Raw genomic sequence first — 27778 nt, forward strand, 5'->3', positions numbered from 1 at the left:
AATATCGATGTAATATCTGCTGTCAAAGACGGATTAAAGTAGATATAATATGTCAAAAAATACATTACATTGAGATAAAATAAAGAATGTTTTTCCTCTTACAATCAGATTAAAATGTTATCTTGACAGAGATGAATTCATAAAACTGGCATTGAATTAAAGACCAGGCCATATGTAGTATTACAGGAAGATCATAATAACCCCTTTTCCCATGCTTCAGTGACTTTTTTTCCAAATTACATTACACTACAAGCCTCTCTCCTAAAAATAATGTTGTATTAGCAAATTTGTTTTGTAGCAAATATGTTTTTCATTTGTTTCCCTTACAATATCTCCAGGCAACTACAGCATGATCAAGATTTTTATGATTAAGGGCAAATAAAAGAGCCTTGGTAAAGTGGTTGGTTTTTTTGTTACATGGTGGGAAAAAAAAAAAAATCAATGCTGAGCTGAAGCAAAACGTTAAACACGTAAACTTTACCAGTATTTAACCAAAACCAGCCATCTCCTCCTGACCTTAAGTGACATTTAGCGGGCAAACATTTCCTCCAGAACATTTTCGGCGAAGGATGTTAGTGGTACAGATAAAAATGTATATTGTAGGAGATTAGGGTTAAACATGTGGCACTTCATAGACATTAAGGAACAGCAAACACACTGCAAAACATAAACCGGCATAAACATGTCCTTGCAGTGACTTTAGGCAGCTACCTTTCCTGCTTGTTTTAATGCTCAGACAGCTTCTACCCCCCCCCCCCTCTCTGCCTCTCTTTCTCTGAATCTCACTCTATTGCTCCAGGGCTGTATTGAGAGTAGCAGCTCCTACACACAGACATACACACAGAGACACAGAGACACACCTTTCCTCTCTGCCCCAATGCTCTGCTCTAACACATGAATATATTCATATTTCTGAGCACAGGCACTGCTGGGCTACTTGACATAAATCTCATCCACACAGTCCAAAATGTGCAAAAAGAGACACAAAACACAGACACAAAGCAACACTTGAACATATACACACTAACCTACATCCACATACATGACCTGGCCTGATCCAAGATGGAGTTATACATGGTCATTTAAATCTCATCTGAGGACGACATGGCTGTTTTTCTTCTTTTTTTTTTTGCAATCCTTTCTCCTACAAAATCTGGTTTTATACACTATTTGCTTTGCCAAATAAGCTGCCTGGATTTTCCAACTCACCAAGAGAGAATGTTTTTTCCCCACGCTAATTAGTCACATATGAACATGTTTTTTTAGAAGACGGGGCTGCAAAAGTATGAGCTGACTTACTGAAACATGAGCAGTTGATCACTGAGCTACACACACTCGTACAGACTCACTTAACCAGGCAAGATGACTCAGGGCAACATGACTTTTCATGACAACTTGTGGCGTCCTTATATCCAGTAGGCAGACTGTCTACTGGATTTAATGTCCTTTTCCATCTGCACAAACAGATGTGCCTTGTCTATGTATGTGAGGGCTGGAGTGTGTGCATGTGCTAGCTTTCAGAGAGATGATTTTGTGCAACACACAAATCTATTTATGTGCCTGTACATGCTTGTGCCTGTCTGTGTACATTTTTCCGTGCTTACACGCTTCTCAGCAACAGATATAAATTAGTGTAATTACATACGTACTGTATGTAAATGTATGTTGTATATAAATACGCTTGATCTGTGTATGTGCGCAGAGAGGTAGAATAGGAGAGGCCAGCTGAGAGGCAGTGTCAGGAGCATAATTATACAAATTTGCTCGCAGATTGTAAGTGCGTGAGTGTGTGTGTGTTTATGTTTCGCTGTGTGTGTTTGTGCGCATTGCAAATACAAAGGTTTGTGCAAGTGCTCTTATGTGTGTGCGTCACTGTGTTCACACTTGTCGTGTGCACACGTGTCTCCTGGTGAAATCTCCAGCTTCAAGTGGTCACGACACACAAAGGCAGCAGCTAGCTTGCAGGCTCAGGGCAAAACACATTGCCTCAGACATGACAGATGCCTGCCACACACAACTCTGAGGCTAACTGCACTGTGGGCTAGATGTATGAGAGCATGGTTCACTGCAAATGAATTGGTGAGAGGGGAAACTCATCATTTCCAACACAGGGCTTTCTGTGATGTTCCTATCAATGAGGATCATTGCTACACATGTATTAATCTCCCATTAGAAAATCATCAGTTTGAAAACTTTGATCTAAACTGCCTTCATCTAGTTACTGGTTCATTTTTCTGGACAACTTTTATTAAACTGCCCTTCAGCAAAGCACTGACCACTTACTGCTGAATGGCTGACTAGACAATAATGTGGTGCGAAAAGGATAGGATTCAGTTCCTATGATCAAAGTGTGTCACTGTCACTGCAGCGTAACAGAAATAAGATACAGAATATACCACTGACACTTGTATTATTATGTAAAATCGTAATGTATCCAAACATATTAATTAAAGAATTATGCTTGTGTGCACAATGGCAGGGGAAAATGCTGACAAAAAGGTCTATACTCTAACACTGTAAAACAGACAAAGCTGCATGTTAATCCTCTGTTATCTTATCTTGTCAGTACTCTCTTTTAAAATGAGCAGAACCCACAGACGTTTTACAGTAACTGAGATACATATATATTCCTTCAGCATTGTTTGGAAATGCGGCTTCAGACAAAGACAATGCAGATCAGAGTGATTATCTAGCAACAACAACAACAACAAAAGCTGATTAACTGTCAAATACTTCTTTAGACATCAGAAAAATTGCCCATCACTGTTGAAATAACAAAACACAAATCACACCAAAGGTGGTGGCATACAGCATCCATTTGGCAAAGCTCCAGATGGGACAGAGGAGTCTAATCTGAGAATCTGAGAGGCCAGAGACCCCAATCTAGCCACAGGGGTTCAGTTAAGAAGAATCTAATCTGATAACAGAGGGCGCACACACACACACAAAAATGCCTCTACAACACATCTCTCGAGCACTTTCACACTCTCTCTCCGCTGTACAGACACCTGCAAACATCGATCCAAGTATGTGCCTTTATTATCATTAAAGTAAAGCAGACGTTAGTTCACCATCACAGTTTTTTTCTATATATGTGTTCGTACAGTTAGGAGGTTAAGTCCGAGTAAAAAAGGGAGACAGGAAAAAAAAAGTCCTGGAGGGATATAATCCTAGATCAGCATCCCTAAGTTAACCTTGCGTAAACTCAGTTTGGAGGCTAAACCCAGTTATATCAAGAGTACATAGTAGTTATTGCACTGATAAACAAAATTTCCTTAAAAAAATCTAACCAAGTGCAGAGATCAGGTCTAATTTGTGTTGTAAGAGTACTGGTGTACGTGTGTGTGTGTGTGTGTGTATGTGCACATGTGGCTCCCCCCTCTTATTATCTCCCATCATATCACCCTGAATTGATGATAGCATCCACATCTGCAGTGCATTCCTGTGAGGCCAGGAGGTGACGAGAGCATCCTACGCCAGAATGACTCGACAGGATTTCTTTTGCGCTCCCTGCATCCCCACACTCCTACCCACAGACTGACTCACTGCTCTCTGGCTGAGGCCCAGTCTGTCTCAACTCCTCCTCTCCTCCCTTCTCTCCTCTCCCCTAGTGCCTGTGATCTGATGTGAATGGATGCTGACGCTGGAGGGCTTTCCGCCACACTGCTTTCACCCATCAACTCATATTCTGATCAGAGGAAAGAGGGAAAGAAAAAGGAGGGAAGGTGGGAAAGAGGGATCTGTCTGAAGTATTGGAACGGGCCCTCAGATGATGAGGCAGTCTACAGATTTCAAAAGGTGAATTATTTGTAGAAAATAACTGTGTGAAAAGAAGCAGTTAACAGTTAGATTTTTGGCAGTGAACCAAATATTATCTTTTTATTTTTCTTGGCCTGCGCTGACATCAGCCATACCTATTGAGTTTCTGTGTATAACCTTGTCAACGGTGAAAGTGAAAAGACAGGTAATCTTCTGCAGTTGTAAAGAAAGATGCTGTTAGCAAGAGAGCTGGGTGCAGTGCCACCCAACACCAATGTATCCATAAACAGAAAAGTTCAACATTTTAGAATAAATACACTTAATCCCTTTCTTGACAAAAGTTAGATGCTATAAATCAATACCGCTCTCATGTCTGTGCACTAAGCGTAGAGCTGGAGCCGGGAGGCGATTAGCCTAGTTTAGCAGGAGGAAACAGCTAGCCAGGCTCTCTCCAATGCATAAAAACTTACAGCACCTTTGAAGCATACAAATTAACATGTTGTACCTTGTTTCTTTACTCTGTACACAAACAGAAATGTTAAAGCAACAATTTTTGGTTTTATGCAGAATTGCATGCTGGAACGTTCCTTTTTTTGTTGTCACCTCAAGCAGAGACGATGCACAGAAGTTGCTGGGTGGACAGATGAATTGTTGTTTGTTGCACGTAATTCCCTCTAAAATCACAAATTGTAATCTCATAGATTCGTATAGATTTAACAAATGAGATGTTAATTAGCAAGTCTATGAGGTGTTGGTAACTGTATTTTTGAACACTGGAGATAACCAGTATAGCTGTTTGCCCCTGCTTTCAGTCTTCATGCTAAACTAAGCTAATCACCTCGAGGCTGTAGCTCCATACTTAACACACAGTCATTAACATGGTGTCAATCTTCTCATCTAACTCAAAGCAAGAGAGCGATATGGTAAATTTCTCAAAATTAGAACTAGTGCATACAATAAACCTGAAAAAATGTATGTGATATCCACACAGAAACAAACTGTGGTTTGGGGGTAGTATAAATTTGAGTGTTTCATTTGGCCTCTGACTGGCTGTTGTTTCTTTTTGTTCTGTTGCACCCTGTTAGGAGGCTGTCGTGGCAGTTCTGGTTGGGTGACTGTCCTTTTCTTGACGGAGGAAATGGCTGCCTTGTCCTCTACATTCTGACAAGCTAAAGTCAAGCTTTGAACAAACAGTCAGAGGAGAAAAACAAAGGAGCAAAAAAAAAAAAAAAAAAAAGCAGGAGATGAGATAGAGTGGCAGTGGGTGACCAAGACTTTTATAGGTTTTACAGATCTGTCAGACTCAATCCTGCAACACGTCGGTCTTAAAAACAATCTGCATTTCTTGGCTTCACTTCGACAACCATTCTTAACTTCAGATGACATATTAAACTGTGATCATTAAAAGTGATCTTCTAATGGCCATTTTGAAACACACCTTTTACAAAAAATAAACAAAGCAGAGATAAGAGATATTTGCAGCCTTCTGAGCCAGAGGGGATAAACTAAATTGTGTGATAGGAAAGCTGAAATAAGAAGGGCCCAACAAAACCCTGATGGTCCCATTAGCTTAAGAGGCTTCTCCTTTGGGGCAGCTATTACAACAATAGCGATGGAGGACTGCAGAGTTGCGTATCATTACACAAATAGAGGAAATGGAGTGCTGATCTGCAAACACTTGAACATAATTCGAAACCAATGTAAGATACATATGAAGAATGTCATGTGCTCTGCTTGAATAACAAGGTTTATTGCCAAGGAGGATTTTTCATGCTACACTGAATCAGCAAAGCCGTCACATTTATAATAGCACAAACAACTGCATTAAAAGCAAAACCCATGACTTGTTCCAAGTCAGATGATAGGTGAGTGGTACAAATAGAAGTTGTTTACCTGTTACATGCGTGTCAAGAGGTGTAAGCTGGTCCCACATTACGTTAATGTAAAATTTCATTATCTAAATGCCTTTACTTCCATGCATTTTTCTATAGCTCCTATTGCTGTTCATGGTCCTGAGAGGCCCAGCAGCTCAGCATGTGGTGCCAAAAGAAACAGGAATGCTGTTGACAGACAGACCTCAAGGGCAATGTGTATGTGAGTGCATAAAGTGGCCGGGTCTTGGCTCACATCATCAAGGGTTGAAGCCTGTCAACATGTCAGAAGATGTTACTGTATATGTATTTCCCAGCAATAGCACACATCTACATTAAAACTGCAATTTTATCACATCCGTTCTTTGGATTGGCACATCCCAGCTACTGTACTTTGACTGTTTCTTTTGTCTGTATGACATGTCCACTGTGTGTACTAAGGACATCAAATGAGATGCAGCTGGTATGTGTTGTACTTAATACATAGTTGACACATTCACATTCATAGGGAGTTAAGTTCCAGTTTTCGTGAGCTGTATGTCTTTGGGAAGGGAGAGGAAATGAAAAAACCTGATGGAATAGATGCAAATGTGTTGTCATTACTAAGTTGAGTGATTCCAAGCTGTTACATGAATACAGAAAGCAGAGGCGAGTCACTGCTACTCTGCGAGACAGCAAAGCCCTCAGATAAAATTGTTGTGAGGGGTCGAACAGCCAGACTGATGTCTGATGCAGAGATCAACTAGTAAGGCTGTCTCACTCATGGGGCTCGAGTATTTGCCTTTCCTCCTCTAATCGTCCAGTCCTTACACATTATGTATGGATGAGGAGTGAAAGCCAGAATTCAGCCTCTTGAATTTTTAACCAGGAAATGAAGAATGGCCCTACTCTTGCTCATCCTCCTCTTTCCTCTTACCCTTTTTTACTCTCTCATTTTTCATTTCATTAATTTCCCTTACTATCATTTCCCTTCTTTATCTTCTTCCTCACAAGCCTCATTTTGTGTTCCTCCCACTGCTTTAGGTTGGCTTTCTTCTGCTCCTTCTCCTCTTCCAAATATCTCAAGCCTTCTCCTCCCCATCTCCTCGTCTCTTGAGATGCAGTAACTCTGCTCCCCTATGATATTGTGTCTCGGCGTTGTTGCGTTGGATGGTGGTGCTTTCTAAATGTCAGAGGCGGTCAAGCGCCTCCACAAGAACACCCCCCACCCACCCCAAAAGGCGCTGCTGGGCACCTGTCCATAACATCAGTGTTGTCTAAGATCATTGGCTCTGACATTTAACCCGTTCACCACTTTCAGAGTGACAGATCACTGGCCAGTGATATGATTGGCTCTGATGGGTAATCACTGCATTAGTGACTGGAGGAGACAAGGGACACCAGCTTTCTTGAGGTGAGGTGATTCTGCTTCATAATGCTTCATAATGTCATGGTTGTTTTGCATGTTTGTGTTTAAGAGATAAGATAAGCTAAGATATTCATTTATTAGTCCCACAGTGGGGAATTTGCAGCATCACAGCAGCAAAGTGGACAGTATAAAAAAGAAAATCAGATTGCCAAATGACAAGAACCAAATACTTAAGAGAAGATAAATAATATAATAAAATAAAATATAATATGTACAATTAAATACTACATATACAAGATACAAAATACAAAAAGTAGCAGCAGATAACTTGTATTGCACAGTTTGTTACATCTTGTACCAACATGGCCTTTTGAAAGCATACAGTTTGGGTTTAGCTTGAAATAACTCCTTACAGTCAGCTGTTTTTCACATTTAACCATGCCATGATTAACATTTTGCAACCTTTAATTATTTATTTAATTATTGCAAAATTATGTTATTGTTATGTAATACTGAGGATGCAAGCAGCTGGTGGTGCCTTCAAGGACTGACTGACATTTACAATCTGAGAAAATGTGAATGTGAATTTTTAAACGTAAGAAGGAATCCTTATCTTGTTCACGATGTATATTTGCTTGTAAAATAACTTCTGATGCCTTTGGCTTATCAGCCAAATATCAGTTCTTGGATGTTGGGTTTAGCTTCATATACAACCAAGAGGAGTTTTGAAAATGGTCCCTGGTGTGATGTAGATTAGAGCGTGATAATAACACAACAAAGTGTTCAGTCTGATGAGAAACTTATCACAAGCGAGTCTCTATAAGTTGAAGACCTTAGCCTGCTGAACAGGGTTAGGGTTAGTGATGATATAACTTAAAACATGATAAGTAATAATATAAAGTACACACAGTTTGTACTTCATACACTAAAAATTGTTAAATTACCTGTAAAACATGTCAAATTATCTGTAAAATGGATCCTAAAAGCCTAACGATTCAATCACCATCCTGAAGTGTGGGCATCTGTGTATATTAACTGCTTGTGTGTGTTTATGCTTACGTTCTGTTTGTGCTCGTGTGTGACCCGCCGTAAACCTTCAGGTGTTTGGGTAGCTTCACACCTGTGCCCCAGTGATGGGAAAGCCTCAAAGGCAGAGTAAGTGACCCAAATAATGAGCGTTTAGTTAGAGGCCAGCGGGGAGAGAAACAGAGAGAGAGAGAGAGAGAGAGAGAGAGAGAGAGAGAGAGAGAGAGAGACAGAGCATCAGCCTCTCTGTCACCTCCTTTGCCCTGTGCACAGTTCTGGAGGCGCGTGTTTTGCCAAATGAAATGCCGTCTGTTTGCATACAGTACGACAGTCAGCGAAATGCAACAGTTCACACAGGCAGCAAACTGTGACACTGCCCCTGCCACTGCGCCTGTTGCACCAGAGCGAGTGTGACGGCCTAATTGAGGAGGGAGAGGAGAAACTGAGAGAAAACAGTGCGGCAGCAAGATGGACACGTCGACTCTGCAGACTTTCACATCATTCGCAGTATTGTGTGTGAACCTCTTACCTCTCTCTGTTGAACTTGAGGGAGTGAAGGATGGCTGGTCTCTTCTGCCTCAGGTTCCACAGGTGGACACTGTCATCAGCCAGAGCACTCACCAGCGCTCCCTGTCATAACAGAAGAGACACTTCATCTTATATTCAAAGAATATTTAAAAAAAAGAAAATGAAAAAAAAGGCTACTAACGAAACACAGGAATCATCATTGAATTACATGTAGAGATTTTCATAGACACATCCACAGACATTTTATCTTTGAGCATTGCATGCATGAGTCAGACTTCATTCCCCGGAAACTCAAGCTGATTTCAAATCAGTCAGCTTTCTCCCAGGTAACGATGATGATTCATAAGATGTATATGAGTGTATGTGTGCGTGTAGGAGGCACTAAAAATCTTCTCCATCTTCCTCAGGGTTTGTTTGAGCTGCTGAGTCACAGTCACACAGACGCTGACACACACACGAATCAGTGTGTGTGTGTGTGTGTGTGTGTGTGAGAGAAATACTGCATTTCTCATAAATATGATGTAAATCAAACTCATGTTTTTTTCAATATGAATCAGAAAGTGCTGTAGGTATGCAATCCATGTTTCTGGCTTGTCAATCGACACTCAACAAAACGCTTTCAAATTTTTTATTGTGGCCCGTGGCTTAATGTGGCATATGAGGCAGAAGTGTCTATTTAAGCTGAGCAATTGTTTAATAAGGGCTGGGCTGTGGGTTGACTCATGTCTGTGATTTTCTGCGATTTTAAAAGAATGGATGCAAAGAACCGTTACAGCAGTTATACAACGCAGATTCCATGCAGAGTCCTTTTTTGACACTTTCAACACTGCTGCCAATATGTAGTCCATTGGATCAAAAGCTCTATTACTGTGAAAGAACCAAGAAATCCCAAATGCACACTGTTTATGAATATATCAAATTAATTCACATGAAAGTATGAGTATCAAAATGTGTGAATATGGTGAATGACTGTTCTGGATTTCTTGGTTCTGTCATAATACTGATGCCAATAAAATATCAAAGTTTGAGCACCCTTTTCTTCAGTTTCTCGGTTTGAGGAATATTTTTTTTCCTACAAACTTTTTTTTTCATTTAATTAAATGTGCCAAAGTTCTCAGCATCTATATTTAATGATGTTTTAGCACAAGTAATGATGACTGATTCTACTCTAGACAGTTTACAAGGAAGAGGACAGTTCACCATGTGAAAAGGGAGATGAGCAGATAAGACAGGTTAGATGTTTCACACTTCCAGTAAAGTCATTCATCAACCCTTACTCCCAATGGCACACAGAGGGACCCTTTTTTTTCACATTTTAGGGGTGAAATGCGATTACCAGGGATGAACATTCATGAATCAGCCCCTAAGTCTTTTTTAAGAGACTAAAGTAGAATACTTGGGCAGGATAATAATATAATTTTTTTTCAGTAACACTATTACCCGCGGAGTTACTTGTCTTTGTAAGACAGCACTAGCCTTACGGGTGAGTACAGACGCATCAGTGGCGTAATTGAGCAGTGTGAGTATTTTATAACTTACCTCGTTGATGAGAAACTGTAGCTGGATGACGGCAGCTCCACTCTCGTGCTGACAGTAACACTCCACACCCGGACGTCCAAACCTGAGAGGTTCTCTGTCAAGGAACATGCAGCACCACCCAAGGAATTTATCACCAGTACTGTGTGTTTGTGTTTGTGCAGATGGCCCAGTATGTACTGCAACTTTTTTTTTTTTTTTTTTTTTATAAATATGGCGCCGGGAATAAGTGCCTAAGCATTTGAAGGTCATTTGTTCCTCGCTACACCTGATTCAAAGGTCATGACATCTGTTACTTAGTTACCTACTGTGAAGGAAAATGGAATATCCACAGTGACATTTTTATGGTCTGCTCACAAAGCTTAAATGAATTCATCCCCTACAACAAGGAAAGGTCTCCGCATTGCTGTGAATCACATTACTTTCTTGAAAATATTATAATTATGCAACACCTCATTACGTGCCCCCCCCCCCAGTTTTACACCATAGAGCTTGGTTTTACCAGGAAACGTTCTGAGAATATGTTCTTAGAATAAAGGCACTTAGGAGCCACTTACCAAACACTGCATGCAATCCAGGTGTTCATAATGACTACTAAATACTGAACCATGTAGATGACTGCTGTTATACAGAAATAGTAGCATGTTAGACGGTGGAGAGTGCTTGTGAGGGAGAGAGCGAGAGAGGATACAGTGAAACGGAGAAGCAGAAGAGAGAGAGAACAGGCACAGAGGGGTGGAAGGATGAAGGCTGGAAAAAAAAGAAGGAAGAGGGAAAGGAGAAAGGACTGGCAGAGAATAACGAGCTTCTCTTCCTGGGGAGAGTGAATGGGTGAGCTTACTGATTATATCCATTCACTTATCCCATGACTCTCAGGATTAAGGAGGTGGTGGGGGGGGTTTCATACAGAGGGCACACAGAGGCATAACACCCTAGGGATGATACTATTGCTCATCATTAGTGTGTGTGTGTGTGTGTGTGTGTGTGTGTGTGTGTGTGTGTGTGTGTGTGAGAGAGAGAGACCAGGTACTGTAAATTGCCTGCAGAGCTATCCAACTAAAACACAGTTTGAGACATACAGCTTCTTATGAATACAGATTGATCAGGCAATGTAAGATGATATTTCATGCATTTACACACACACACACACACCCACAGAAATATAATCTCGCATGACAGAGAGAGACAGAGGGAGAGAGACGTACGTTTCATTAATGAACCGTTAAGCAGACGAATGTTGATAACGACAATGGGAGCAACAGCGACAACGGAACGAGCTGCGCTCAGCTAAGAATCTCATTCAAGCACCAACAATCAAGTCCTCCTCTCCCACGGTGCAAACTGCACCTTCAGCCCCCAGACAGGCACCAGTGTAATTTATTAAGCTGTAATGCATGTAATCATTCCTGAGGTGTGTTGTGACCATCCCGATAAATAAAGCCGCCACATCGACAGAGCCGGCATCACGCACCTTGTTTCCTAGTGGCCAAATGGGTGTCTCATTCTGTACGTTCATTTTACCTTTCGGATGGAATACACAATGATGTTTCTAAGTAAACACACACTATAAATGCATTTCCTTATTCTTCACAATGTACTCATTTGCTACGATATCATTTCAGTGCTTGTATTTCATGTGTATTTGACAGCAAGGTGTTGTGTGAAAGCACGGTCAGGGCTGTGCTGACAGCTGCTATAATAATCAATATTGTTATGTAGACAATGGATCAAACGACTATGTTTAAATATCAGGGGTCACTTGTAGTGACGAACCCAAAGAGGATTTCATCGCGTGACTCTGCAGCATTTTGGCGTATTTCAGCTCACTGTGTTGGTTTTCCAGCTTCCAACTTCTGGTTTTGGTTCATTCTTCTCATCAGCATCATTTGCAGCTGTTTTCATGAAGAATAAAAAAAACAATCTGTCTAGTCCCAAACATTGGACAGACACTAGCTGGGAACATATTGGAGTATTTAGCAGCTAAAGAGCCAGATATTTCCCAAAGGAGTTGGTGGAGTTTAAAACAGAGCTAAAAACAGAGTGAATATTGGCCTCGCATTCATTCAAACGAGAACACAACACGTTCAGCAATCTTGAATTGCAAATTCACAATAGTAAATAGATAATCTTTGCTGTAAATCACTCTAGAGGTGATAATTAAAGCCCTGGAACTTGTAAAAGTCTGAGAAACTCATGGTCCTCAATCCAAGCAGCTTTTATCAGAAAGGGGTTCAGTCTGAAACCGCTATCGTTTCACAGAGCACATGCTGGTTCCCCCTCCAGTCAGATATCAGCATGGTACAGTAGTCTCTGTGCTCCCTGCAAAGCTGCCCCTCAACTCTTCAGGTGGATTAAGCTTTGCCCTCCCCCTCCTGGACAGGCAATTAAAGGACTACAGCTCTGAGCCATGATGCCTCTGACCACAGAGAATCCACCAGCTCCACTGGATTTCAGCCGGTAAGCCGCCAGGGGGATTAAGAAGACCTTAACTATGACACCGGGAGGGCACCACCAAGTCAGTCAGTGATGATCAGTATCTTCCTCTTTATGACATCTGAGTCAGTAGCCATGGTTATGTGGATAATCTTGAAACTTCATATGTTCACCAGCAAACCCTCAAGCGCTTAAGATCTATCTCCCTCCAACTTAGACCCCCTGCGAGCGATGGAGGTGCAACCTTCTCTTAAACAAACACTGCATGGGATCCATAGGCTTGAAAATCTGCAGTCCTCTTTGTCTTCACCTTTACATTATTGGGACAAAGTTTCCTCACTGGTCTCAAAATCTATATGGAAGGGGAAGCAACCCTGTGCCAAAGGTTCAACTATGCACCATAATAAGGCCTATGTCTGCCTCTCACTTAACAAAGCTAATATTTTTATTTTACAGCCACAGTTTGTTCCAAATACAGCTTTATCCTGGACACCAATAGAGGATCATTTAGCTTCTCCTCAAATGTGCATATATCACCATCCTCCATATCTGACTTTGTTGAAAGGATGCACACTCCTCATGTAGCCTGCAGCTTGCAGTTCTGCTTCCACACTGCAAATACACTCCAACAGTTAGTATATGTATGCCTGGAGTGTTACCACAGTAACTAAAGCAGGCGGGTAAATGATGCCTGAACACATACAAACAAGCCGACCACTTGGAAATAACAGTGTGAATAGACAGTCATTGAGACACAAGAGAGAGGAAAAATGAAGAAACTTTCTTGGAAAATTCCAAGAAAGCTAAAATAAACTGAACAGAGGGGTAGAAAGAGAAAGCAACAGCTAAAGGCTCGTATTTGTTTTGTTTTTTTCTTATCAAATACCACACACAAGACACCAGTTACTCACAATAAAACACAGCATGAAGTTGAAAAAACCCAAATAGATCCATACCGAGGAAGTTCTGAAGAGTAGTGATTTTTTTTGTTTTGGAGATCTCAGCAGTTGTGTCTCAAACAACGTGAAACATGTAGAGTAACAGGAAGTCACTGCTGCACTGAACGGTCAAAGCTTAGAGCTTCATTCACTGGCAGAAATTTAAAAAAACAAAAAGTATTCTGACTTTAAGAGAGAGGCAAAAAAGCTCATCAGCGCGCACCAAATCACTGTCAGGGCCAGTGGATGAGGACAGAGGACCCCGATGCTCTCTCCACTTGACCTAGTATGGCCGCCATCCTCCAGGATACTGCTGTTGGCTAAACTGTTACCGAGTTGTGGAGGGACACTGATGTCCATGTAGGTCAAATTGTGCAAGTAAGAAAGAGCAAGCTTAGATCAGCTCATTTAATGAGGATCATGTTGTACTATATGGTACGACTAAAAGCTTTACGGGGGGTTTTTTTATGTTCCCAAGCTCAGGGGGATAAAACTGAGGAGAGAGAAAGTGATTTTATGTCATTGCTGCTCGCCAAAACACAAAAAAATAGTCTACCACTTTTGAGTGCCAATTTAATCATTGATTGCACATGATCAGTGGAGCTGGCTACTTGCTTGTATACATTTTATCTTATGCCTGATTTTTTTCACGGACACTATGTCAGCAGCAGCTAAATCTGCCTCAGTCTATAGCAGAGCATTAAGAGGAGTCCCCACCTTGCGCAGAGAAAGTTGTGGAGCATCCTCTGAATATGTAACCTTCAGGTGTGCGGTGTTAGCCAGGATGGTGTGAGCCCGGCGACAGTGCAGTCCATATAACTCAAAGTGACTTAATTGAAACTCTTTCCTAATGTTGCCTGGCAACCAAATCTTCCAGGGCCTCAGAAAGCAAGAGGAAAGGATTTAAGGTTGTGCTTTTTTAAACTGGTCATACTGCCTTCTCTCTGAAGACGTGCCAAAAGCATATTATCATGAAGGGCAGATACACATCGACACGGACGTGATCATAAAAAACAACCCGGCAAAATAAATTCACACCATCAAAGAGGGAAACACTGGCATTTGGTCATGTGTTTCAACTGAATGTTGCCATAATAATTACCATAAAAATGCAGGAAGAAGACATTGAATCCAGTGTGAGAAGACTAAGCCTCAGTGCATAAAGTAGCGTGCAAAGAATTTGGCCATAGACTGAATTCCACTACAAGAACTAAGGAATACAGAGCAGGAGTTTACTACAACTCTCTTTACATTTATATGCTTTGAATTAAGATATTAGTATAGACAGAGGTCGCACATCACGTAAGGAGGAGGTTTGATTTCATAGTTAAACATTAAAAAAAAATTGACAGACATTCCCTCCAGGTGTTTCATGAGATATCAAGTTCACAAGAATGGGATGGACGGACGGACGGACAACCTGAAAAGATAATGCCTCTGCCAACAGCTGTCGAAGGTGCAGAGTCATAAAAACACAAAAAAATTGAGATCACTTGCGTCATCTCTTTGTACCCTCTTCAGCTTTAATGGATAATGGCGACAGTTCAGTGGCACCTACTAGAAGCGCACAAACATTTGAAATTTCTTTTGCAGTTTTTCTGGAAATTTAGTTAAAATTTGCACTATATTTGAATGGAAACTTGACAATTGATAATTCGTCTACTGCCTGTAAGGTAAATTATTCAGGAGTACAAATGCCTCTTAAAAGTTAAATTAATTTGTGGACAACCTTTACCAAAAAGTTTCTCACAAATTAGTAGGAGCAAGCAGGAAGTTTTATCTCAACAGTCCACACTGATTGAGTCAGCCTGAATATTCAAGTTTACCTTGTTGAGAAATTTAAAATGTTATCATTAGAAAATATGGCAAAAGTCATTGTTAAACATTTAATTTACATAACCAATTATTTAAGAGTTCACAAATGAGTCATTAATTAATACTTGTTACGGTTTGACGTGTGTCAGCAAATTATATATGGACCTTATAAATGTACATAAATGTTTTGTAAATGAGTTTAAAAATGTTCATTATTATGAAGTGTCATCAGAAAAAGGACAACTCCATCTTATAAGTAACACACTGTGTTATTTATTTAAATGCCCCTTCTGTTGCTCTCAATATCTGATGGTAATTCAATCTTAACCCGGTGCATGGAAGCTTTTACATTTGTTTTTGTGAACCTCCGGCACTGGTTAGCTGTTTACCACTGCTGTGTCAAAATGTGTTCCCTGTAAAATACATGTTTCCTCTGGCAGTGTGTCTTCACCTCGATTTCACGCCAGAGTGGGAAATAACATAATTTCTTTTTCTGTGGGTTGTTTTCACATCATTGGCTTTTGACACGGGAAAAAACATTAACAAAATATTTCACGGGATTACATAAAGAAAGACAGCGGAAGATGCAAAGTGCCTATAATAAACAGGATCATATTCTTAATGTGAAGGTGCATTAGCTTATATGTAACTGAATGGAACGATATTTCCTTGGGAGAAAACATTTTGGTACACCTGGAGCAGAAGAAGTTGTTGACAAAGAAGATAAGTAGATGGCAACAGAAAGATGTCCCATTACTGCTCACACTGTGATTAACAAGTGATATCAAAGTAATGAACAAAAGGGCTCCATCAATATCTTCTTAGCACTTCAAATGCCAGCAAACATGGCCCTTCCTGAATCTTAACTCATCACTTTACAAGAAAAGTTCCTGGACATCTCAGTTGCCATCATCACATTTTTTCCAGCATTTTAACAAACACGACCCAAAGTTACTCCAAAGTGCCTCAGCTCCATCCACACGGGACAGGCTCAGTAGGAGAAGTGTCACAGTTGCTGACAAGAGCGATCCTCATCCCATTTTAACCGAGCGAGGTCTGCATCTCGGCCCGCGCCCCCTCTCACCACAACGCACCGACGCTATAAGTGGACAGACTGACTGCAGGCAGCGATAGGAGCGAGACAGGAAGACAGGAAGAGAGAGGAGGACGGAGAGCGAACGCAGAAAGTGGGTCAGCTTCACATCTTGTCAAGTCCAATGAAATTTTCCCGAGCTATTCTGGAAGTCAAAGTTGACTGATCATTCACTTTTCCACTGCTTCTTTCAGTCAAAGCCACAGGCAACTTTCCTGACAAACAAAGGTGAGTCACTGGGCATCTGACAAAGCATCAGCAAGTTGTCATAGAGAGAATTGGCTGGATACAGTGGGAAACTGCAGGTTTTATGAAACCGTGTTGTCCAGGAATAGAGTTGATCTTGATAAGGGTAATTGAATAGGAAAGAGTCTGTATTTCACATGAGAGAGGGGTTGGTTTTGCTGCCTGTCAGCTTAGCTCAAACATGTCATGTCTCTGTATGTTTGTATGTCTGTGAGCTGAATAAATAGAAAAATGAAGGAGAGGATGCAGCTTTAGACAAAAATAGAAAGCTCCAGAGGGTTGAGAACAAGACAGAGGGTGGACAACGAAGAGAGGAAAGAGTGTGTCTTAATGTGAGCCAGAGCAATGAAAAATGATGGACAAGATAAAGAAATGGATGTGGAGAAGGGGAAACAGTAAAACAGAGGAGATATCACAGAGAAAGAGATTGTAAAAGAGGAAGAGGTGATTAATGGAGGATAAAGAGGAGACAGAATAAGGGAGAGGCACTGAGAGAAAGCACCAGAAAGAGCAAGCCTGGGAGCACTGGGTTGCTATGACGTTAGGCCTGAAGTGACGTCAAAGCTAGCCACTTATACATCACCCTGCCAGAGAGTGGGGCGGGGCCACGGGGCACAGGCTGTTCTGCACCGGACCCAGAGACAGGAATGAGGCGACGGAATTTGCGAGGAAGAACAGAGGGAGCAGAAGAAAGGCACAGCAAAAAATAGCAGTAGAAGAAATGAAAGATAGGAAGGGAGGATAAAAATAAGGAGGGTAGCGGAAAAATAAGAATGCCTTGACAACAATAAATCAAGGAAAAAACACAGCAATAAGCCTTGAGAAGCAGCAATCTTGCAAAGACACCCCCCCCCCATCACAACACACATTACTCAGCTCCTATTTGGAGTTGATATCCTGCAAATCATCCATAATGCTGCAGCTCCCATTGACCTCAACCTGCCTGAACGCTCCCATGTCACCCATCACCTGCCCTCCCTCTGGCTGCCTGCGGCTGTTTGCATCACATTTAAAGGCTGCTGAGGGAGCTGCGTCTCCGTTCCTCCAGGCCACGATCCAGCCCTGCACTGTGGCCAGCACTCAGCTATTACCAGGCACTTTACCTTTCTTAAGTCAGCATTTTGTCACCCACCCTGACTTGGCACATCTGCTGATGTTTTTTTTGTTTTTTTCCCTTCCCCAATAATAGCTTTTTGAAGTGCATCATTTAATGTGAAAATTATGCTCTAAATGCTTTTTAATGTATCAATTAATCAATTAATTTTCTCAGACATTACAGCCTCCATACATCCTTACAGTGTTTGCCACAAAACCTACATTTGAACATATCTCTAGAGGCATTACTGCATCTTTTTCTGTCATTACAGCAGTGTGGGGTTGAAAGCATATCCTGCGTGTCCACCAGGGACGTCTCTTGACAATGCTGACATGGTTTTCTTGGTTTATGGAAGAAAAAAAAAAACATACGCTGGACAACGAAGTCAGAGCACTTTTTTTTTTCACTGAGCAGCACACCGGTCAGTGAAATTTGAAAACGACTCAACTTGAACAAAAAAAAAAAAAAAGTGCCTTAAACCAGGTTTTCAGCTGTCGCTTAGCAACAGCAGGAACAGTGACTAGCATCCCACCAAGGTTCTGCTGCACACTGCAAGCAAAAGCAGCTCTCTGGACACAGGTCTTCACCCTCTGAGCTTTCGAAATGTACACATTGTAGCTCTAAAGGGGCCCTGCGACTTGTTCTTGTACATTTGTTTTCCTTTCCTCTTCCTCTGCTGGAGCATTCAAGTAGCACCAAGATACATCAATGACAGAGAGAGCACAAGGACGGTATGAGACTCACACCGGAGTCACACATGAAAAAAAAAAAAAAAAATGTCATGCAATCATACTGAAACACGAGCAAATAACACACAAGAGCAACCCACAGGCACCAACACACAGCGATAGTACACACAACCAAGAAAAAGCTAGAGTTGAGCAAATTGGTGATTCATTTGTTTAACACAGTCCTTGTATAAATAATCTCCCTTGACACATTTGATTTATTATGCAGGCAAACAATTAAACTGCAATGGGGCCGCTGAGTATTTGTCGCTGCCTCAGCTTCCACACACTCACCTTGGAAAACATTTCCACACACACACACACACACACACACACAGACACACACATACATTCGCTCTCCCAAAGATTCATCTACATGACATTCTTGACAATGGCCATTTGCAGAGGTGTTCAGTTCAACGTTGTGGTAATCCACATTCAGGTAAAAAAAAATAACAAATGAGGCGCGCTTGGAGATGCAGGTAGAGGGCTGATAAGGGGCCAAATGATGACTCCTCCCTGGTTTCTATGTCTCTATAAAATGTGAAATGCATGATTTTAATTTTAATGACACTGAGTAATGTGGAATACAAATATTAGAATCAGACACTGTAGTGTAAGAATCATACACAGAACTAAACTAGCCACTATCCTCTTGAGAGCTTAAAGTCCCCCTCACTTACATGTGAAGATTATAGTAAAGCACTGTACTACAGTCACAACTCTATTAAGAAATATTGTCTGTGAATTAGTCTGGGTCGGAGCCAGCACAGGCAAGGTAGGCACAGTGGTGATGCACAGTAAAAACTGTAACCTCCCTATGCTGTAGGGATAATGTGGATTGTTGGTTCCTGGAGCATGGCCAGCTCTGCCCAGTAGAAGGGTGTTAATAACCCAGGACATCATTTAATTTTAGCAGGACAACTCAGCACTGAGCTACTGTACGGCCACTCCGAGGCAAATATCTGAAAAGAGATGAGACAGAGGGGAGGGGAGGGGAGGGAGGAGGGAGAAGGAGCGGAACAAAAGCGGGGAAAGGGGTTTGGAAATTCACTGGCTGTAGGGAATGAAGGCAAGAAAAGGGTGAGGGAGGGGTGGGAGCAGAGAAGGAGCGAGGATGAGATAGGAGGGAAGCGGGGGAGAGTAAAGGGGTAAACTATGAGGGAACAAATGTAGAGTCAGCAGAACAGCTTGTGGCCAAAACCTCCTGCAAAAGCATGCGTAGCATAGCAGCGAAAATGAGATGAAATGAGATGTCGGGGGAAAAAAATGGGGGGAAGAGGTGAAATTGAAAGAGACGGGATGAGGAAAGAGTGCGACAGAAGAAATAGAGACAAGTGAATGAAGTCACTACAGAGGGAGAGATAGTGTGTCAATGCAAAAGAGAAATACAAGAACATTCACTTAGTGTGACAAACCTGGACATTTCTATACCCTGAAAATCTCGGAAAGGAAAGAAAGACGTGACTTTTTTTTACCTACAGTCCGTTACTGCAGCTGTCAAAATGTGTGACAGACAGCGGCTTAACAGAAATCATAAATTCTCTTGTTGTGATAGCGATGCAAAGCCAGTTAAAGGATTATGTTCCAACAGGCGATGCTGCCGAACACAACAGTGAAGCACAAGAATGTCTCTGCGAGTGGGGGTGTGGGCCCTGCAGTTTCTGCTTAGAAAGTGACTTTAATGTTATCGTGTCCTGTCCTGAGTTGATGCTGAAAAGAAGGATTAAGATTTTATCCATCTAGAAGTAGCAATGTGCAGTGTTTCTCACAGGAAACAAGCCTAGCGGACAATTTAATGCCAAATTATAGTAAATGATCTTTTTGGATTCGGGCGAGTCGAGTTCACACTGGTTTTGTGTGAATTGCTGCGTATCACACATGGCGCGCATAATCAGCTGGGTACAAGGTGATAATGTATTAAACATGAGTCCTGGCCCTGTGGACGAGTACAAGGACACCGTCTCTGTCTGCTTCTAACACACCAGCACTCTGGACCCCACTTGGCCAATTATAGCATGAACTCTGGAGACTGATTTTTTATTTTTTTTTTTTTTTAAAAACTACCACATAGGTCGTTTTTTATTACAACTCAATGTGACATTTTAGTGGTAAGCAACATCTAGCGGTCCCATGAAAGAGCATCGGTCTTTTCAGCAAAAGCCCCGAAACTACATGTTAACGTTCATGTGACAAAGCCCTCTTGTGGCTGTGGTAATTATGATGGGAGCAAACGAGGAAGTCAGGTGACGCTACAGAGCAGCACAATGCGGGTGGGAAGGAGGTCGAGGTGGAAGGCTGGGTCAACAAAACTATGGACTTAAACACAGGAAACCACTGTTCAGTTCAATCTTCAATTTTATTCCTTTTAAGCATGACCTTAACCTAAACCATAACCTTATGCAGTTATTATTGTAACTATGACAACAAAGATCATCTTAGCCCATGATCTTTTCCCATGTCGTTTTTCTGCCTAAACCTAACCAAATGTCTATTTTTTTAACAGTTTAACAGGTGAATCAATTTATGTCCTGCCACCAGTTGGGGGTTTATTCAGTAAAATGTGCCAATGGGTCCAATTCGAGGGTAGGGACCAACAACCTATATGATCGCTTGAGTTTGAGGATTTGTTGGAACTCCTCTACATCTACATATTTGCCCTCAGTAATAACCAACTCTGCTGTAGTTTCAAGCTTCATCTACGACGTCCAGTGACTCTAACAGCTGTGAGCGTGGGGTGTGTGTGTGTGTGTGTGTGTGTGTATATATGTGTGTGTGAGTAACATTCAGACCACAGAGGAAAGAACTTCACGAGTTGGCAGTAAAACAGGACATATTGGTACTGCGCTGGAAACCATAAAAGATATCATCTATCACGTAGCAAAGGAGAGTCAGTTGGTTCAATCTGTCGCCTCTGGAGCCAGAGGTTCACCTGCTGGCCTCAGATTTAATCCCACCTGCGCTACTTCCTCTTGCTTCTCTTGCTTTTGAATGTTTACCATCCATCATATGCCATAAAAAGAACTTAGGAAAAAAAAGTGAGTTAAGTTTAAATGATTGGTCTAAACATATAGACTATATGTGTTAAAATGTGGAGGCTCACTGGTGTCGGATGCTAAACGAGGCTCTGTCACTACTGTAGCACTGGCAATCAGGCATCTCTTTCGTTTAGCTGTTTAATGATAAACCTGCATTAACTGATTGTCTCGCAATTTAACAAGCTGTGAACAAAACACTGACAGATTACCACCTTTTTAAATCGACTACGTTCACAGAGATTGGCTTATTACACAACCAGTATATACAGAGCAACATCAGCATTCATTTGGTGTTGTCTTTCTAGTGCGTTTGGTTAAAATTTGCGTGCAATCGAGTAATCTTGGTATCTAGAGAAGGCATTAATTTATATTAAAATAAAAAGCTTCCAAATGTAAGTGTAGATTGGCATGGTTTTCCATCTGTGTATAATCCTCGAATTTCTTATGTAACGAGCAAAATCTACGATATAAATGAAATATGAACCACATCACCGCCAGCTCTCCAAAGGGATACTTCCTTCGCACACATAGCTCATTGCTCTTTCCCGCCTCGCACATTAAGCACACCGCTGTCTTCAGATTGCGCATACTGAACATTCTCCCGATGAAAACAGAGTGTTTAAGCCATAAAGATATTCCAAACAGTAGGATATCTAAAGACAGCAAGGCCACAGAGAGGAGGAGGAACCAAACTCTCCTCAACATCTGATCAATTTTACCATTTAAATGTAATGTTTTACAGTGTTACATGCTCATTATTGGATACAGTGGATGGGGTGAGTGAGGAGGCATTATATTATTATATAATATAAAATAATAATATAATAATTTTCTCTGACTGGCAAGGCTTTCATCCTACACCCAGTTATGATCAATGTCTGCTTTACACAACTGAGAAATTAAGCAGTGACGGAAACGACACCATCATGCTGGGGGGGGGGTACAACAGTTTCAAAGACAAACACCAAAGTGGACATTTAAAATGACAAGGGGGCGAATAATTTAAGGAGAAACATGGTTTGGATATATACAGAGAGAAATGCGAGAGAAAAAGAAGGAAATCGAGATGAGGAGAAAGACACCAGCAACTGCAGGACTAAAAGTCTGTGACTGGGTTTCCTCCTGTCTATGAATAATGGATGCGGCGAATGAGAGCCAGCATATGCATTTAGATGGCTTTATGCATTACCCTCTCAAAGTGGTTGGGAGGAAAATGTTTTATTAGAATGTAACTTAATGCCATATTAACCTTTAACACATTCACACTGTGAGATTATGTGTCTTTGTTTTAATACAAGCTCCAAAGGCAATGAAATGCATCCCAGCCGAGGAGCTTTCTTATCAAATACTTCCATTAATCTAATTAGAACAGCGCCAGGTACTGTACTGTATTGTACTGTACTGTACTGTACTGTACATCAGTAGGTGTAGCTGGTTAGATAACTGGAGAATTAAAATGAACGGTACACCATTTACAAAACTGACAACACTACAACAAACCAAAACAGCCATTAAGCCTCTTCCTGAAGCTATCCTCACCATTTTCCCAACACTATCCCTAAGCAATGTGTGTGCGTGTGTGGGTCTGCTCACTTGTTCCCTCCTCCCTCCTGACACAAATGCACACACACACAAGCTCTGGCACTGATATCAAACAAATCTTTTCAAAGGTAGGACCACGGGAGATTAGCCACTGCTGGCCTCTAACACATTTCACTGTGCCAACCAGTGCAGAGCCAGGTCCTGCTTTCAAGGACAGGTACCTGTGCGCTGCCAGCACAGCAAGAGTCAGTATATTGCCAGCCATCCAGTAACACTTCACTGACTGTATACTCACATCTCAGAAACTGGTGTGTATGTGTGTGTGTGTGTGTGTGTGTGTGTGTGTGTGTGTGTGTGTGTGTGTGTGTGTATGTAAGAAATTGACTTTTGAACAAAAAAATCATTGGTCATAGACTGTCAGGGCAGAATTTGTTCCTTATTTGTAACTCAAACACACACAAAGTCAGATGAAATGATAGTACAGTTAGAGAGGTCAGATAAAACATAAGCTTGAGACAGAATCACATAAAAAAAAGCAACATACTAAGGTGTTGATTTCTGTATGTACGTTCTTAATAAAAAATAAAGGAAGAAATCACATCACCACACTGCCACTGCGGTGACTTTAAAGACCTATAATGCTGGCATCTATAGATTGATTAGGACTGATGGATTGAGTTATCTATACAGCACTCCCTGCTGGCATGAGTTCTGTTGTGTCTGCTTTACGACTAATTATACACACCGTCGGTACATTGTATGGTTGTCACTTTGCCAGTAGCACACTGGAGAATGGCATCGTGCCAAAAGTGTCATGCAGCATATAAAATATTAATCGGAGTGCTGTCCTTTGCTCTTTGATTAATATGAGACAGAAGGCCAAGTATCTCCAGCACTGAACTGGAGGCTACGATCTGACTAGCATGCGCGCGCACACACACACACACATAGACACAGAGAAATTGGAGAGCTGCTTTGTTGCACTTTGTGAAGCATCTGAATTTTTTTTTTTCTCCATTCTGATCTGATGCACACACACACGCACGCACACTGAGGGCATCAGGGTGGCACAGTCTGCAGGGAAGATGTCCTTCAACTTGAGGACAAAGGTTGAGGGTTTCCTGGGTTGGCACTATGCATCTACAGGTTTCCAGAAAGACACACTTCAGACAAGTGCAAGCAAAAATACACACACATAAAAACAGAAGTGACATAAAAAAAAACAAAAAAACATTGGCATTCGGTGCAACATTGCAGACTGAAGGCACCAAGTGCACGTGTGAACATGTTAGCCTACGCAGCTGCCCAGTGTAGTAACAGAACCGTGAGCGATGACTGTTGTCCACTCTTCTGTTGTGTCCAGGCCCATTTTGGAGTACACCAGGCTTTTATTCTGCTCAGTGAAAGCTGATGCTAATCTATGTTAGCCTTCAGATTTTCATATTATGTACTGACGCTAGACTGCAAGGTCAAAGGTTCACTAAAATCATCACAAATCACTGTCTGAGGATGAATATCTATACCAGATTTAATGGAAAACTAATATTTGTGCTCAGCTTGTCCAACAAAAATATGTTTTTCCAGTTTTAAGCCACACTAGCTGATGAAAACACCTGGTAGTAAATGTATTAAAATCCTGACACTTACCAGGACAGGAAAGGATGGGTGAGTAGATGAGTATGAGAGTGCATGAGAGAAATTTTAACACTTTTAAAGACCTTTTCAGACTTCCACAGGGACTAAAACATATCCTGTCATGAGTTCAATTAGTATTAATCATAGCACATCTGCTTTAGATATTGAAAATATAAATATCAGACTATTGTGCTGTAATAATGGAAATTATTCCAACTCATGAACACACAGAACAGAGCGGCAGGGAAGCAGACTGGCTGGATAGCAGAGAAACACAGTGACTGTGGATTAATGTGAGTGATGCAGTAGATTGGATTAAGTAATTTAAGGTTGGAAGATATTCTGTCTGAATGACAGGATTAATAAAAAGAAGTACATGTTCACACAGACATACATACTGTGCACTTGATTAAACAACAGCACTTGTTGATGACTCACACATCCATCTGTGCAATATCTAAAATAAATAAATAAATAAAAGCGCAAAAATACCAGAGTGCATGTTTGTCATGCATTACCTTATTTCTGTAGTGCCAGGGATTATAACAGGCAGGTTAAGAAAGAAGAGAGAGAGGATGGAGAAGAGACAGACACACTCATAATCACATCACACACCATATACAGGCCTTCAGGGGGAGGGGGATAGAGTGAGTGCATAGTGCAACAAAGGCATTACATAAGTCAAGAGGATTGTCCCTGTTTGTGAGTGAGTGTGTGTGTGTGTGTGTGTGTGTGTGTGTGTGTGTGTGTGTGTGTGTGTGTGTGTGTGTGTGTGTGTGTGTGTGTGTGTGTGTGTTTGTGTGTGTGTGTGTTTGTGTGTCTGTATGTATTTGTGTGCTTATAGGCATGTGTCGTGCAGTGTGGAAAGCACACAGGCCAGGATGTATTTTGTTTCATCACTGTGTGTCAGGCAAAGTGCCTATAGTGTGTGTGGAGGACAAGAAAAAAGTGCAAAGGAGTGAGAGCACGAAGAAGAAAGAGTGTCTTCCTCGCTCTGCTGCTAATCCCCTCTGTCGCCTCTCCGCCTCTCTCGCTCATACCATCTCTGTCATTTTTATCTCTATCGCCTCTCTGTCTGATCTCTCTCTTCTTACTTCCTCCTCCCTTTTATTCCATTGCTCTTCCAGGATGTCTGCTAGGTAACCCGACCATGACGGCTGATATTCAGCAAACACATGCATGCGTGCACACAAACATGGGCTGTAACTACACTGCAGTTGGAGCTGTTTGTGGAAATACATGACTTGCAATAAAGTGATTCCTGTGTGTTGGCACCTCACTGGTACTGTTCTTTGAAACAGGAAAACAGTGTGAGTGTGAGTGTGTGTGTGTGTGTGTGTGTGTGTGTGTGCGCACCTGAGTTTGTGTGTATACAGATTTATTTGCAGCATCTATCAGTTTTGTATTCTCTTTGCAAGCATTATCAATCCAACAACTCCCCAGTAGGGCTGAAGAGATTTACGTGGTAGAAGTTTTATATCTCCATCTCCGTTCTAAGACAGAGCAGAAAGGACGAGTAAAGTCAAATGTTTTTGTAAGGTGTCAAAACATGAACAACTGAACTAATAGTCTCAACAAAAAAGAACATTTCAAATCAGGATGCATCTATTGCAGAGCTGCTGAAATATGTCCTGGCATCATTCACAAACTGCCTATATTTCGATGTATTTCAAGAATTTTTTGGTCGACTGTCAAAAGGTTTAGTCGATATTAGTCTATTTTATAAATTCTATGTTACATTTATTTAGTTCAGATTAATTCGTTGGCAAGTGAAATCCACATTGAGTAGAGACCCAAACTTGGTTACTGAGGCAGGTTTATAGAGCTTATGGATGCATGTCATTTATGTTCAGTTTTCTGCTACGTTTCATCATCTCTCATTCTCTGCACAGTTGCATCATATAGTTAATATGCCTCCAGATAAGACACTCTTGGTTCTCTCGGCTCTTGGTCTTATATTATTACCTCTTACCACGCTGCAGTCAAGCATGCAATGGTTTTTAGCCGTGACAACCAATCATATGTGGGGGAAAAGAAGCCAATCTTATGACAGTTGATCAGGACTTCAACTCTCCAGCCATACTGTATTTCAAAATGGGAGCACACAGTTATCCAAGATTACTACTTTCAAATTCAACTAATCTATTTGCCCTCTGCAGTCAAAGAACAAAGTTAGATAAGGATTAAAAGATCATACTGTGTACTGGCTAACAGTATATTAGCCTGGATTAATTAAAGCTGCAATACATATTTTTCTGCCTGTTCTTTACTGTAAAGATCATGGGGCATCTAGTATCATGTTTCTGGAGTCCTCTCAGCCTATTGGTATGCAGTGATGATAATATATTTAGTAGAAAAAAAGGATTTCAGCAGCAGAATCAACAAACGTCCAACAAGCACCAAGGTGGAAGATATTTCTCCCAACAAAACCCACAAAATATGAACACCGGGTCTACCATCTTGTAAAATGTTTGGTTAAATGTGCTTTGTTTTCCATACTATTTTGCCAGTTTTTTTTTTTGCTTTGGCAAATCATCTAATTAATTTTGCAGAGTTGCACAGGAGCCATGGAAGCATTAATAGAGAGACCTCTGGGAATCTGAGCCCCACAGGTTTTATTCAAAATTATTCAGTGTGTGTTTGAGGCCCAAAACTGTCACATCACATTAGTGTCCGAATCACTGATAGCAAACAAGACGATGTACGAACACAAATGGAAACAGACGCTCACGTACATATGCTGACAGAGGCTCACAGACACGCAGACACACACACACATACGTGGACAACTGAGCACAAGTGCTTCTTACCTGGCTCCTCTCTACAAAGTGGGACTCAAGCTACCTCATATATACAAACACACATGAACACTCCCAGAACAGACAGACATGTGTGTGCACACACAAACGCACATACAGTTAATGCACACACACGCAGAACACAGCCTGCTACAATGGCCTCAGCCATTAAAAATGCATGGCACTGCAGCAACAGTTTCTAAAATTGAACACCAGGGCCAGCTGCTGATCGGTGCGCTGAGAACTGCCTACAGTGAGCAAGATGCATCGTGAAATCGCTCCCACAATGTCATTTTGATATTAGACGATATCAAAACACTATTACGGTTAAGTATACACTAGCCAATT

At 41.3% G+C, this 27778-nt stretch overlaps 1 protein-coding gene across 2 annotated transcripts in view; it reads right to left on the reverse strand.

Moving 5' to 3' along the window:
* Nucleotides 1-27778, reverse strand: part of LOC111216310 (syntaxin-binding protein 5-like) — an 88514-nt gene that overhangs the window by 43540 nt on the left and 17196 nt on the right. For both annotated transcript variants that reach the window (XM_022737804.1, XM_022737803.1), the window contains exons 3-4: nt 10072-10153; nt 8534-8634 (exon numbers count right to left, since the gene is read on the reverse strand). In XM_022737804.1, coding sequence (XP_022593525.1) covers nt 8534-8634; nt 10072-10153 — 183 coding nt within the window. The remainder of the gene's footprint in view (nt 1-8533; nt 8635-10071; nt 10154-27778) is intronic.

Source organism: Seriola dumerili, unplaced genomic scaffold, assembly GCF_002260705.1.
Source record: "Seriola dumerili isolate Sdu_G_001 unplaced genomic scaffold, Sdu_1.0 BDQW01000025.1, whole genome shotgun sequence".
Taxonomy (NCBI): domain Eukaryota; kingdom Metazoa; phylum Chordata; class Actinopteri; order Carangiformes; family Carangidae; genus Seriola; species Seriola dumerili.